Source organism: Aquarana catesbeiana, linkage group LG04, assembly GCF_042186555.1.
Source record: "Aquarana catesbeiana isolate 2022-GZ linkage group LG04, ASM4218655v1, whole genome shotgun sequence".
NCBI classification, from domain to species: Eukaryota; Metazoa; Chordata; class Amphibia; order Anura; family Ranidae; genus Aquarana; species Aquarana catesbeiana.
Window position 1 is genome coordinate 488958143 of NC_133327.1, and position 13629 is coordinate 488971771.

At 45.1% G+C, this 13629-nt stretch overlaps 1 protein-coding gene across 3 annotated transcripts in view; it reads left to right on the forward strand.

Annotated features, from left to right (window-relative positions):
- Positions 1-13629, forward strand: part of FEZ2 (fasciculation and elongation protein zeta 2) — a 335869-nt gene that overhangs the window by 264175 nt on the left and 58065 nt on the right. For all 3 annotated transcript variants that reach the window (XM_073627652.1, XM_073627653.1, XM_073627654.1), the window contains one exon: positions 10210-10275. In XM_073627652.1, coding sequence (XP_073483753.1) covers positions 10210-10275 — 66 coding nt within the window. The remainder of the gene's footprint in view (positions 1-10209; positions 10276-13629) is intronic.

Here is a 13629-nt window from a genome sequence, read left to right on the forward strand (position 1 = left end):
CTCGGCTGACGTCCCTTCTAGCTCCTGATCCTGCTTGCTGTACTACTATGTTGATCTCTGGCTCTCTGACATTGGCTGACTACCTGATCTGGTTACTGAACGCTGGCTATGTATTGACTACACTTACTCTGTTTACCTTTTTATTATTATTAAACAAGTGTGATTAACTGTACTTCTGTCTCGGTCTGATTCATGGTTTCTGACAAGTATCCTGTCTGCTTATAACAAAACGGTTCAAGCTTTAGATTTGCCAATGCGGCTGTCCCCAAAGGTACCAGAGCCTCAGTTGGTGCTCGGTATCCGGGAATCTGCAGAAAGAAAAACACCTTCATACCAGTTACTGTAAGTATCTGGTAACAGATGCCAACCTTTCAGGTTGAAGAGCAGTCCTGGAAAAGACAACTGTCCAGGGACCATAGTGGGGGACCATATTCTAGCTTGGGAGGGATGTTTCTTGCCTAACGGCAGTCTTCATTCCGGGAATAGAGAGTTGGCAGGCGGACTACGTAAGTTGTTCCCGGGGGAGTGGTCCCTTCACCCCGGAATCTTTCTGGCTATATGCCAATGATGGGGATCCCGGACGTAGATCTTTTGGCGTCCAGGTTCAACATGTAGTTGGTCAACTTTATGTCAAGGACAAGGGATCTACTCGCATGCGAGACAGATGCGTGGTGACCCCACAGGGTCAGTTTTCACTTAATTAGGTTTTTTTTTTTTTATTATTCAGTTGCTGCCACGGCTTCTTTGCAGGATCAAACTGGAAAAAAAAGCTGGTAATTCTGGTAGCCCCAGCGTAGCCCAGAAGGTCATGGTATGCAGAAATTGTAAAGATGGCAGTGGAGGGTCCATGGTCCCTTCCACTACGGCCAGACCTACTCTCACAGGGGCCGATATTCCATCCTACCCTACGAATGCCAGATTTAACAGCTTGGCTATTGTAAACCACATTCTGAAGAAACGTGGGCTTTCCGGGTCAGTTATCTCTACCTTGATTAATGCAAGGAAGCCAGCTTCCAGCTCTTTATAATATAGAATCTGGAGGGCTTATGTTTCCTGGTGTGAATCCAAGGGTTGACATCCTCGGAGATGTATCATAGACAGAATTCTTGCCTTTTCTTCAAATTAGGGGTAGAGATGTAGTTGGCCTTGAGTACTATTAAGGGCCAAGTCTCAGCCTTATCGGTCTTATTTCAAGGACCGCTTGCTACACTTTCTTTAGTACAGGGTTTTATGCAAGGGGTGATGTGGATTAATCCGCCAGTTAGGTCACCTTTGAACCCTTGGGACTTTAACTTCATTTTGTCAGTGTTACAAAAACAGCCATTTGAACCGATACAATATGTTCCCTTAGTCTAGGAAGGAAGTTGGTGTTCTTGGTTGCTATATCCTCAGCGAGGAGGGTTTCGGAATTGGCTGCTCTTTCTTCTAAAGAGCCATACTTGATTATTCATGAAGACAGAGTGCTGTTGCGCCCTCATTCAGTTTTTTTGCCAAAAGTGATCTCAGGTTTTCACCTGAACCAAGATATTGTCCTGCCATCGTTTTTTCCCAAACCATGTTTCAGGGAAGAGTAGCCACTACAGTGTCTTGATGTAGTGAGAGCGGTCAAAGTCTATTTAAAGATGACTGCTCAGATTCAAAAGACTGATGTCTTATTTGTTCTGCCCTGAAGGTCCTAAGAATGTACAGGCAGCGTCAAAATCCACTGTCGCTAAGTGGATTTGGCAGGTTATAATTCAGACTTATGATTTAAGGGGTAAAATTCCACCATTTCAAGTCAAAGCGCACTCTACCAGAGCAGTTAGTTCTTCTTGGGCAATGCGTCACCAGGCCTCCCATGGCTCAGATCTATAATACCACAACCTGGTCTTCAGTACATACAGTCACCAAGTTTTATCAAGTGGATGTAAGGAGGTATGAGGATATTGCCTTTGGGCGCAGTGTACTGCAGGCCGCATTATAGGTCCTCAAGTCTGGGGGTGCCCTACGGGTTGTCTCTCCCTCCCCTCAAATAGCATTGCTATGGGACGTCCCACATAGTGATTACTATGGTGCTCTGTGTCCCATGATGTACGATAAAGAAAATAGGATTTTTATAACCGCTTACCTGTAAAATCCTTTTCTTGGAGTACATCATGGGATACAAAGTCCCTAAACCCCTTTTGGGGTTTAGGTATATTGCTTTGCTACAAAAACTGAGGTACTCCTGGGAGGAGGGGTTATATAGGGAGTGAACTTCCTGTATTGGGTATACCAGTGTCCATCACCTGAAGGTGCCTATATACCCACATAGTATTATCTGTGTCCCATGATGTACTCCAAGAAAAGGATTTTACAGGTAAGCTGTTATAAAAATCCTATTTCTGCCATTTTTTCCTGGCATTTCTGGGTAAATCAATGGTGGAGAAGGGTCTTGGTGTCCAGTTGGAGTATAAATGTAATAATATGCAATGCCATCTTGTAGTTACAATACAGCATTCTGCTTTTTATTGAATTATTAGAATCATTGACTCAAGAAAGAAACCATAATCATGCTCTATAGCAGGGGTAGGCAACCTTTGAGAGGTGGACATCTACCTGAATAACATGAGAGATCAAAGATCACTAGGGTTCAGCACCATTTTTTTCCCCAGAAATTATCTGGCAAGGCCTAACCAAATAGTAAGAAAAAATATAGTAAAACAAATGTCACTGTAAAAATATAAACTTTGCCTACCTTAACCACTTCAATACAGGGCACTTTCCCCCCTTCCTGCCCAAGCCAATTTTCATCTTTCAGCACTGTTGAGTTTTAAATGACAGTTGCGCGGTCATGCTACACTGTACCCAAACAAAATTTTTATCATTTTGTTCCCACAAATAGAGCTTTCTTTTGGTGGTATTTGATCACCTCTGGGATTTTTATTTTCTGCTAAACAAATAAAAAATGAAAATTTTGAAAAAAATTTTTTTTTTCGTTTGTTACAAAACTTTTGTAATTAAGTTTTCTCCTTCACTGACGGGCACTGATGAGGCTGCATTGACGAGGCGGCACTGACTAGCACTGGTGGGTGGCACTGATGGGCATCACTGATTGGCATCAGTTGTGGGCACTGATTGGCATCCCTTGTGGCCATAGATAGCATACCGGGTGGTCACAAGTGGTGGGCATCCCTGGTGGTCCTGGTGGTGTCCTGGGTGTGCATCCTCTGGGGGGGGGGGGGGGCTGCGCTGATGATCAGCGTAAACCCCCCTTTGTCAGAGGAGCAGCCGACTGGCTCTCCTCTACTCGCGTCTGACAAATGCGAGTGAGGAAAAGCCGATACATGACTTTTCCTGTTTACACCTTGATCAGCTGTGATTGGACACAGCTGATCGCACGGTAAAGAGTCTCCGTCAGACTCTTTACCTAGATTAGAGTTGCGGTGTGTCAGACTGACACGCCAAACCACCGATTGCCGCGCTGTGCGCCGGTTCATTATCCGGATCCAAGATAACTAAGCCACTTTGCTGATGTAATTTTGCTATATGGCGGGCGGCAAGTGGTTAAAAGTGGACAGTGTCAGTAGGGCAGCAGTGGATGGTATCAATAGTTTTTATTTTTATTTAAAAAAAAAAAAAAAAAAATTTAGGAGCCCAGTTGGGGGGGGGCTTTGGTGAAAGGGGAGCCAGGCAGCAGAAAAAAAAAGGAACAAGATTAGGATAGCATGCGTATAGCACATGCATAACAGAATTAGGACAGAAAGGCACTGGATGCACCATGTAATAAAGTAATGCCCCTCATATTGATGGCATTGCCTTATAGTAACCATAGTTTAGATGACCTCAGACAAAACTTGTGTTCAACCGGAACATCTTAACTGCAGAAAAAAAGGTGGTTTCTCACAACATGGCCGAATCGGTCGAGTGTTCCTCCAACCATTTGCGCCATTCCTTATCATATTTTTTGGGGCAACTCCTATTTATGTACGTATCTTTGTACAAAGGGAGACTATTATTTGCTAGTTTCCACTGGAAAAGGGATGGAGGAGAGGGCTTTTTCCACTGCATTGCAATGTTCTTTCTAGCATATAAAAGGAGCAATGTACTTCTTCCCAACATAACTTAACCTTGGGATAGTGCCAGAAAATGTGTGAGAAATCTCTGAGAGATACCACACCTCCAACGTTCCAGTGAAATATCTGGGTTCATCATGTGGAGCCTATGAGGCGTGAAGTATGCTCTGTGTACTATTTTAAATTGTACAAGAATTGTATTGAGACAATTGTACAAGAATTGTATTGAGACCAAGGATCAGAAGGGGAAATCCCAGACATCATCACAAACATGGTTGTCCAATGCAGGAATGTCAGTTTGCCAGCGAGTCCAGAGCCCTTCAAGAGGGGGTAAGGACACAAATATTAGGTGGGAATATAAGTGTGAGGCAGGCTTCTTATCACACTCTGTGGGGAGTACTTGCTCCAGTTCCGATTGGACAACCATACAGGAGGACTGCGGGAATTGAGCAGTAAAGGCATGAGAGAGCTGTAAGTGATGGAAGAGGTAATGCAGAGGGATATTATACGTGGAAGAGAGTTGAGATAAAGAGGTTAACGACTTGTGTGATACCACTTGTGAGATCAATTTAACACCATACTTGGTACAAGTTTAGGGATCTGGTAACTTATGGATAACGGTCCATTAGGAGAAAAAGCAGTTTTTTGGTAACCCCCACAAGCTAGACCTACCCTCCAGGCACGCAAAGTAGTGAGTATGGAAGGAGTCAGCTCTTAAGGGGACCGTGGTCATCTTAAAAACAAGAAACAAGTTTAGGAGTTGTAAAGATAGAAGGTTTTTTATCTTAATGTATTCTATGTATTAAGATAAAAAGCCTTCTGTGTGTGGCAGCCTCCCAGCACCCCTAATACTTACCTGAGCCCCATCTCTGTCCAGCTATGTCCTCGAATGTCTCTGCCATCCGAGACTCTCGCTCCTGATTGGTTAAAACAGCAGTGGCGCCATTGGCTTCCACTGCTGTCAATCAAAGTCAGTCAGCCAATAAGAAGGGAGAGGGGGCCGGGCCCGCAGCTCTGTGTCTGAATGGACACATGGAGCTGTGACTCGGCTTGGGTGCCCCCATAGCAAGCTGCTTGCTGTGGGGGCACTCGACAAGAGGGAGGGGCCAGGAGCCTAGAAGAGGGACCCAAGAAGAGGAGGATCCAGGCTGCTCTGTCCAAAACCAACTGCACAGAGCAGGTAAATATAACATATTTGTTGTTTTTATTTTTTAAAAAACGAGACTTTACAATGATTTTAATTCTGGTGACTGTAACAAAGGAGTTTAAAACCTGTAGGGCACCCTGCCGTGGCGAACTTGCATAATGTAAAGAGAGTAACATATCATCTGCGTATAGGGCGACCCTCTCCTCCAGTAAGCTAATACGAAGACCTCTGATGGGTGGTGAGGTGTGCAGAGCCCCTGCCACTGGTTTGATAGCTATAGCGAATAACACAAGGAGAGAGAAGGCACCCATGTCTAGTTCCCCTTTGTAGCCCGAAGGGGGTAGAAAGACCACCTCCCAATCGCACCGAGGAAGTTTGACAACTGTATATCACCTTGAGCCATTCTATAAAAGCCAGAGGGAAATCCATTCTATGATGCATCTCGATAAAGGCCTTTTCTATGTCCAGCGAGGTCACCATTCGCGAACTTGTGTTGGGTTGTTGGACATGTATGTTAATATGCAGTCTGCGGAGGTTAACATCTGTGGCTCTGAGTCTATCACAGAAGATAACATTGGGTATAATCAAAGAGCGAGTAGCTACGTAAGGATTTTAAAATCATTATTTAATAAAGCAATGGGTCTGAAGGACTGAAGTCTCAGGGGACTTGTATATAAGCGTTAAATGGGCATGATACATAGAGGCAGGTAATTTTCCGTCTGTGAGGCACTGAGTTATATAAGGAGTTTAAAAGTGGTGCCAGTAGCTCGCTGTTTGACTTATAAAAGTAAATCGGGAGACCATCTGTGCCTGGTACTTTCCCTGAAGGGAAGGACTAGATTGCATTTAGGACTTCCAAAGCGATAAAAGGCTGTACCAGCACTTCTCGCTCCACATCCGAGAGCCAACCAAGCATCAGGAGATCTGAGAAATCATTTAGATCACTCAGTTGAAAATCGGAGGAAAGAGTGGAGTTATATAATGTTTCATAGAACATTTTGAACGTTTCTAAAATGATGAGGGCGTGTCAGTCTCGCCATCAGGGGTAGTAATTTCAGGGATAAGTGTGAGTGGTCGATTTATGTTGGGCCATCATGGCCAGCAGTCAACTATTTTGGTCACCCTGCTCGAAGAAACGCTGTTTGTTTTTGAACATGTCAAGTCTGGTAACCTCTGTCAGGTGAAGTTGTAATTCCCTCTGGGCAGCTATCAAAGTCAAAGTTGCCAGTTGTAGGATTGGTATTGTACATTGTGGTATGATCAGTAACCGATTGTTGAGTGGTGGCCATTTGTTCTTTCTTAGCAGCAATGGAGGAGATTTATTGCCCTCTAGTATATGCCTTAAAGAAGCCCTCAAATTTTCCACTCGCATTTTGGAAAATGGCTGTTAACGTTCATGGGGCTGCCTCAGAGCAAAGGAGGGGGCCGGGTCCGAGTTCCTCTGGCACGTTTTCCCAGCCAGGGGAAGAGAGGAGAGGAAGAGGCGAGCTGTTGGGATTGATAGAACACCAGTCCATTGCGGGACGCGTGATGTCATCAAAGGCGTCTGGCCAAGAGGTGGGGCTATGTGACGCGTGGAACACGGGAAATTCAAATGAAAGCTATTACAGTGGGCTATTCTGCTCTCTGCTGATCCGGACGGCTCGCCTCTTCCTCTGCACAGGTGAGGCTGCACGTGGCACAGGTGGGGCTGCACAGATGAGGCTGCACTGATGGGCACTGATAAAGTTGTTGTTCATATTTATTTTTGTAACTTAATTTCATGAGATAATTTATAAGGGCGTGGTTAGGGCGGGGCATGGCAGGGGTTGGGTGGAGTAACTGGTGGTGAGTAACCCTTAAGGCCTGGCTAGTAGCTCAGGGCTTGAAATTTTGAGTCCTTCCTTAAAGGCATCCTATGTATTTTCAGGAGAGGAGGACCCGCATTATGTTCCCAGAATTCGGCCAATAGAGGTGGGATTTTTTTCAGTTAGGTCTGGATGAGAGATCCAGTGAGGACAAAGCCGTCACAGAGCAGCACTGCAGGAAGCAGGGGAGTGAAGCACTATAGCTAGGGCACTATGGCCGGATAGACCGCCAGGCAAATAGGATGCCTCCATTACATCCACGAGAAGTGAGGAATTGGCAAAGGCCAGATCGATACGGGAGGCAGTCTTATAAGAGGCAGAGAAATAAGAGTAAGATCTAGTATTTTGATGTTTCCATCGCCAAACCTCAGTCAGTCCCCCGCTGCCTGAGCCCAGGCAGAGAGATCAGCGGAAAAGCATTTGGGGGGGCAGGTCTATCTAGGTCAGGCGACAAAATGGCATTAAAGTCTCCCATAAATATTACTTTTGCAATACAATAAGGGGTGTTCCTCTCCAGAACGGTATACAGAACTGAGAACTATTGGTGAAAAGGGGGAGGGACATATATCGCAACAATTGTATATCTCTGAGACCACATAGTAAGGACTAGCACCCTGGGGATCTGTATGAATCTCTTCAATCAGGCAGGGAAACCCCTTGTGTACCAGCACCGACACTACCCTAGCAAACGTGGAATAAGTGGCATGAAATGCCTTTTTGTATCCATGGCTTTTTTAGAGCTAGGATTTTGCTGCCCAGGAGGTGTTTCTTGTGAAAGAATTAACTAAGGAGAGTGAGATTTCAGATATTAAAATAAGAGAGCTCTTTTAAATTTAGTGTTGAGCCCCCGAACATTCCACAAAAGAACGGTAAAGGAGGCAATATCACGGGTAGTCATAGTGGACACACAGTACTATGGAAACAGGGAGGAAGATTTGCAATTTAGGACAACTCGTGAGCAGCAAGATCCATGTAGGGCAGCACCACAAAACATGGAAGCAACATAACCCCAAACAGCACCGAATTGCATACCCTGCCCATATAAAACAGCTTCCCAAAAACAAAGAAGGGTGAAGATAAGGAGCCTAATACCCATAACAGATTTATACTAACTGGTGATTGCAACCAAACTATGATCAGTAAGGCACTAAATAAGTCTAATATGAAAGACCTAAAGGTTACAGTCTATAGTGCCAACATGTGAACCGGGAGGGGGAGTTTTTCGGAAGAGTGTGATTTGGAACCAGGCTACAGCCAAGTCTTGTGGATAAGAGCAGAAGAACTGCGAGCGGCTTGTAGTTGATACAGTCAGAAAAACCTGACAAAGCAGTTGGAGCTTCAATGATGTATTCAACGGCATATGCCACTATATGTGGGTAAAGAAAAGATGGGGGGGGCAGATAACATTTATTGGTCAGCATAACTTGACTCACAGCAGAGAAGGGAGAAGATCAAAATCGAGAACAATCGAAACAAACAGAATAGAGGGGTGCTGCGGTCATTTAGCCTAAAAACAAGTAGTACAGCCAAAGGTGGAACCTCGACTCAGGACTGAGATATCATACCAGTCTTAACGTGCGTCAAGCCACTTCGAGGTCGCCTCGGGGGGTGCCGAAAAAAAACGGGCCCAACCACCAACGGTCCTCAATCTGCTGGGATAATGTATGCTGAACCGAATGCGCTTTTTCCAGAGCCTCCTACGAATTTCAGTGAAAGATCTGCAGCTGTATTTCTTGCGTGTAATCAAGAAATAAGAGAAGTTTGGTGTTCCCAAATTTCAATTCAGGGGTCACCCACACAGAAGCCAGTATTCAGTCATGATCCCTGTAATTTAATAATCGTAGCAGGAACGGTCGCAGGGGGGCTCCCAGGGCAAGGGGGAACCATGGGACCCTGTGTGCCTGCTTGACCACATATGTGGATGGCAAATTACCAAGCTTAAACAAATACCTTCAGCTGCTCGGCATACTCCGCAGGCTTGTTCCTCTCTGCACACTCTGGCAAGCTCAGGATCCAAATATTATTTCGCCAGAGGCAGTTTTCAGTTTTGATCACTCTTTCCTTGCAGGGCTTCGACTTGCAGTTGTAGAGCACGCAGTTCTCTGGAATCTGTGTATACTGTCACCCGGGAGCAAAATCTGTCCAGATCGTTCCTGATTAGACTGATGTCCGTGGCCAAGAAGTCTATTTTGGCTGTCCACTTCTCCGTGCTGGTGGTAATAGCAGCCAGGATGTCTGCGCCCGATGGGGAGGCAGCCACCTCAGGTCCCAGGGAGGTCTGTGTGCCAACAGACATGGTGGTGTGTAGAGGCCTCATGGGCAAGATGGCAGCCAAAGAGGAAAGGTGGGGGGTAGACGGTTTAGAGCGGGTGTTGCGCTGCTTGCTCTAGGCCAGTGATGGCGAACCTTGGCACCCCAGATGTTTTGAAACTGCATTTCCCATGAAGCTCGTGCACTTGTTGTGTAGTTGAACATCATGGGAAATGTAGTTCTGAAACATCTGGGGTGCCAAGGTCACCCAGTAATGCAGGCTAAGCCCGTAGATAAAACGGGATCAGGAGCTCCAGTTCCACGCGTGCTCTTGCACTCACCATACCATATCAGCATATGGTACCATACCAGCCACACCCCCAGCAGGAGAGGCTTTTACTGGAACCGACCATTCCCCCCCCCCCCCGGATTTTCCTCATGCAGCAGCTGTGTGTGTGTGGGGGAATAAAGCGGATCATCGGAAGACAGGTATTTTAAAAATCAGAATTCCCTGCAAGTGGCTGGGGATTCAAATTTTATCGTTTTTTTTTCCGTTCAGCGCTCTGGGTTAAACGAAAAAAAAAAAAAAAAACTACTAGTGTGTGTTTTGAGGGTTTACCCTTCAAATACAGAAAGAGTTCAAGCTATAAAAATGTGGAATAGTCTTCAACGCAAGTTAGTTAAAACTCAGTAGGTTGAGAAGAAAAATGACCAAATTTGAAATAAGGCACATAATAGTATATATGACTATTGATTTCTAAGAAATAGCATTGTAGAATGTTGATCCATGAAGTATCTGATGGCTTTGAGAAACCAGAAATAATTTTGTTCTGTATTAGTGCAACTTTGATAATGCTTTATAATTTTATTTACTGTTCTCTGAAATAACTTTTTTCATGTAACTATATCTTTTTTCTTTTTGCATCGTCAGTTCTCAGTGCAATGAAAGAGGATAGTGAAAAAGTTCCAACATTGCTAACTGACTACATTTTAAAAGGTATGTTCTGTAACTTTTTTATATGCTCTTTGCATCTGTTCTCCTTCTCCTGTTTTTAACCCCAGGTGCATAACTTACATTTATCTGTTAACATTAAACTTAATTTGCCACATAGTTGCTCAATTAGTGCATTGTGGTCAGCTTTTACATTGTAGACATCCTGTAAGAATGTTATTGTACTACATAATTTCATCTGTAAACAATGAAATGGTACTTTTTATCCTAAACTCTATTATTCTTAATTATGTTAAAAAGTAAAGCCCCATACACATTGGCCGAATGTCAGGAGAAAACGACCGGTTCAAAAAAAACCAAAAAAAACAAAATCTGACATTTTGGCCTGTGTGTATGTCGGTCTGGAAAACCCACAGCCGACCAACTTCCGATTAATGCGCTCAGCCAATGGTAAAGAGCACTGATCGGAGTGATCTGGCAGGGGGTCGTCCTTCTGTCTGAACACCATAGCTCAGCAGGAGAGATCGCTGAACTAACCTTGCATGGTTAGTACAGCAGCTCGAACCGGAGCTGTCAGTTTTTTTTTCATGCAACCAGCTGGGTTGCATGGAAAAAATTGTTAGTGTGTACCCGCCTTAAGAGTCCCAACAGTGAGCCTTGGCATACACCATTAAAAGCCCTAAATCATTGAGAGTATGACTCATATTAATGTGAAAAAACTAACCTCAGTCCCTCTTAGCAGTTCTGCCTGGATTTCAAAACGCTCTGCTAAAACGATAAAACGCACAACGCGAATTTCAGATGCCGTTCATTTTAATGAATCGTGGCAAAATCGCATCTCGTGAAGCTTGTGTAGGAGCTTATTTGCGGTTTGCCACGTTTGCAGTGTGATTTGGTGCATTACAACCGCAGCAGAATCGCATTTTTAGGTGTTCAAATGACAACATCTGAAATTCACATTGTGCGATTTGTCATTTTAGCAGAGCGTTTTGAAATCACCATCATTCTGCCCAATATTCAAAACACCCAGGTGTGAATCCAGCCTGAATGATAACTGTCACATTTGCTTGTGCTCTCAACCAAACTGTGAAGCCATCAAACGGCTGGTGTCACAGCTGATCACTTGTGCAGCACCATGGCAACTGCAGGTCAAACAGAGGCCGCTCAATTGCCGCTTCCTTGGTTGTAATGTATAGGAGGGTTTAGTTCCCTTTTAAAGCAGATCTTCACCCTCTGAGTTACTTCCCTCTAATCAACCCCTCCTCCCCTTCATCCAGAGGCGGCTCTTTAATTAGGCAAGTTAGGAGGTCGCCTAAGACCTCGCACTCACAGGGGCCATCTAATTTGCCCAATTAAGAGCTGCCACCTAAGCTGGCAGCAAGGATCCCCCATTAGCGCAGTGCTGAGTCCCTGCCAGTTTGCTGTACAATCCGCTCAACTGCTCCAGGGAGAGGTCTAAAAGGTCTGTGGAGAGATAATGGGCTGTGATCAGGACTGGTTCACCGAGGGGTGGGAGCTCACTGACAGCTCTGGATCACAGTCAGATAGAGCTGCTCAGCAGAACCAGCACTGCCGCTGACAGTTCCCTCCTCCCCTCTCACTCGTATGAGAGAGCTGCTTCTGCTCCTCTTCCTCCTCATGGTTGGATCTAGGGGGTGCTGTGCAATTTAAAGAAGCTGTCAGGGCGGGCAGGCTAGTGGCACTTGTGAAGCTCAGTGTCTTTGACATTCTCTTGGAGCCAAGCCAGCACTTCCCTCCAGACACGGGACGTGTATTTATATATTATATTTATATATTATACTTGCCTACCCTGTGGAGTGGTTTTGCACAGAGCAGTTCAGATCCTCCTCTTCTTGGGTCCCTCTTCGTTGCTCCTGGCCCCTCCCTCCTGTTGACTGCCCCCACAGCGAGCAGTTTGCTTTGGGGGCACCCGAGTCGAGCCATAGCTCTGTGTCCATTCAGACACGGAGCTGCGGCCCTGCCCCCTTTCTCTCCTCATAGGCTGACTGACTTTGATTGACAGGAGGGGAGTCCCAGGCAGCCAAGACACTCCTGCAACTTTGCTGGATTTAGATGGATCACAGGTAACTATTAGAGGGGCTGAGGGGGGCTGCTGCACACAGAAGACTTTTTTATCTTAATGCATAGAATGCATTAAAAAAACCTTCTGCCTTTACAACCACTTTAAGGCCACTAGGGAACACATAGATAGAAATAGCAAGAATAGTACTAATGATACTGCTGTAGATGGGCACTTTTAGACATCGGGGCTCTGAACTGAAATGGCACAAGCATAAGCAAATTGAGAGTTTGTATGGTAATGTATTGAAAATCAAACTGTAAAAAATGCATATTGACATTGCAAATAAGCATTTTTACACAGCAAACAGATAAGCCCTAGAGAGCAATTCTCTTTCAAATGCTTCCTGCGGCCTATATGCCTGCATGTAATTTCCTAGACTTTGCTATGCCTGGATCCTGACCATCTCCGTATCCTGACGTTAAAGTGGAGTTCCACCCAAAAGTGGAACTTCCACTCATCAGATTCCTCCCCCCCTCCGGTGACACAGTTGGCACCTTTCAGGGGGGAGGGGGGTACAGATACCTGTATATTACAGGTATCTGTACCCACTTCCGGCATAGATAGCCGCAGAATCTGCGGTTATTTATGCCGCTGCCTGCTGGGAAACACACGGGTCCCAGAGGCAGCAGGGACCATCCGTATTGCGATGCGCGACTCGCGCATGCGCAGTAGGGAACCGGGAAGTGAAGCCGCACGGCTTCACTTCCTGATTCCCTTACCGAAGATGGAGGCGGCAGCACCCGAGTACGGAGAGACGCTTCAGCCTCGGTTGCCGCCATCGCGGGCGCCCTGGACAGGTAAGTGTCCATGTTTTAAAAGTCAGCAGCTGCAGTATTTGTAGCTGCTGACTTTAAAAAAAAAATTTTTTGGCGGCGCTCCGCTTTAAGCATAAACATTCAGTGATTTGGCTTTACACTAGATAGCTGTGAACATTTCTTAAACAACCTAATGATTCTCTGGTAGACACTACACTACAATTATTCTAATCCCCACCATGCAAACTAGGGTACATTTTCTGGACTTTACACAGCTTTTAGTTTATAACTGCCTATCTAATTTCTTGAGGTGCTAAAATGGCAGGACAGTACAACCCCCCCAAATGACCCCATTTTGGAAAGTAGACACCCCAAGGAAATTGATGAGAGGCATGTTGAGCCCATTGAATATTTAATTTTTTGTCCCAAGTGATTGAATAATGACAAAAAAAAAATTTTTTTTTACAAAGTTGTCACTAAATGATGAATTGCTCACACATGCCATGGTTATATGTGAAATTGCACCCCAAAATACATCCTGCTGCTTCTCCTGAGTATGGG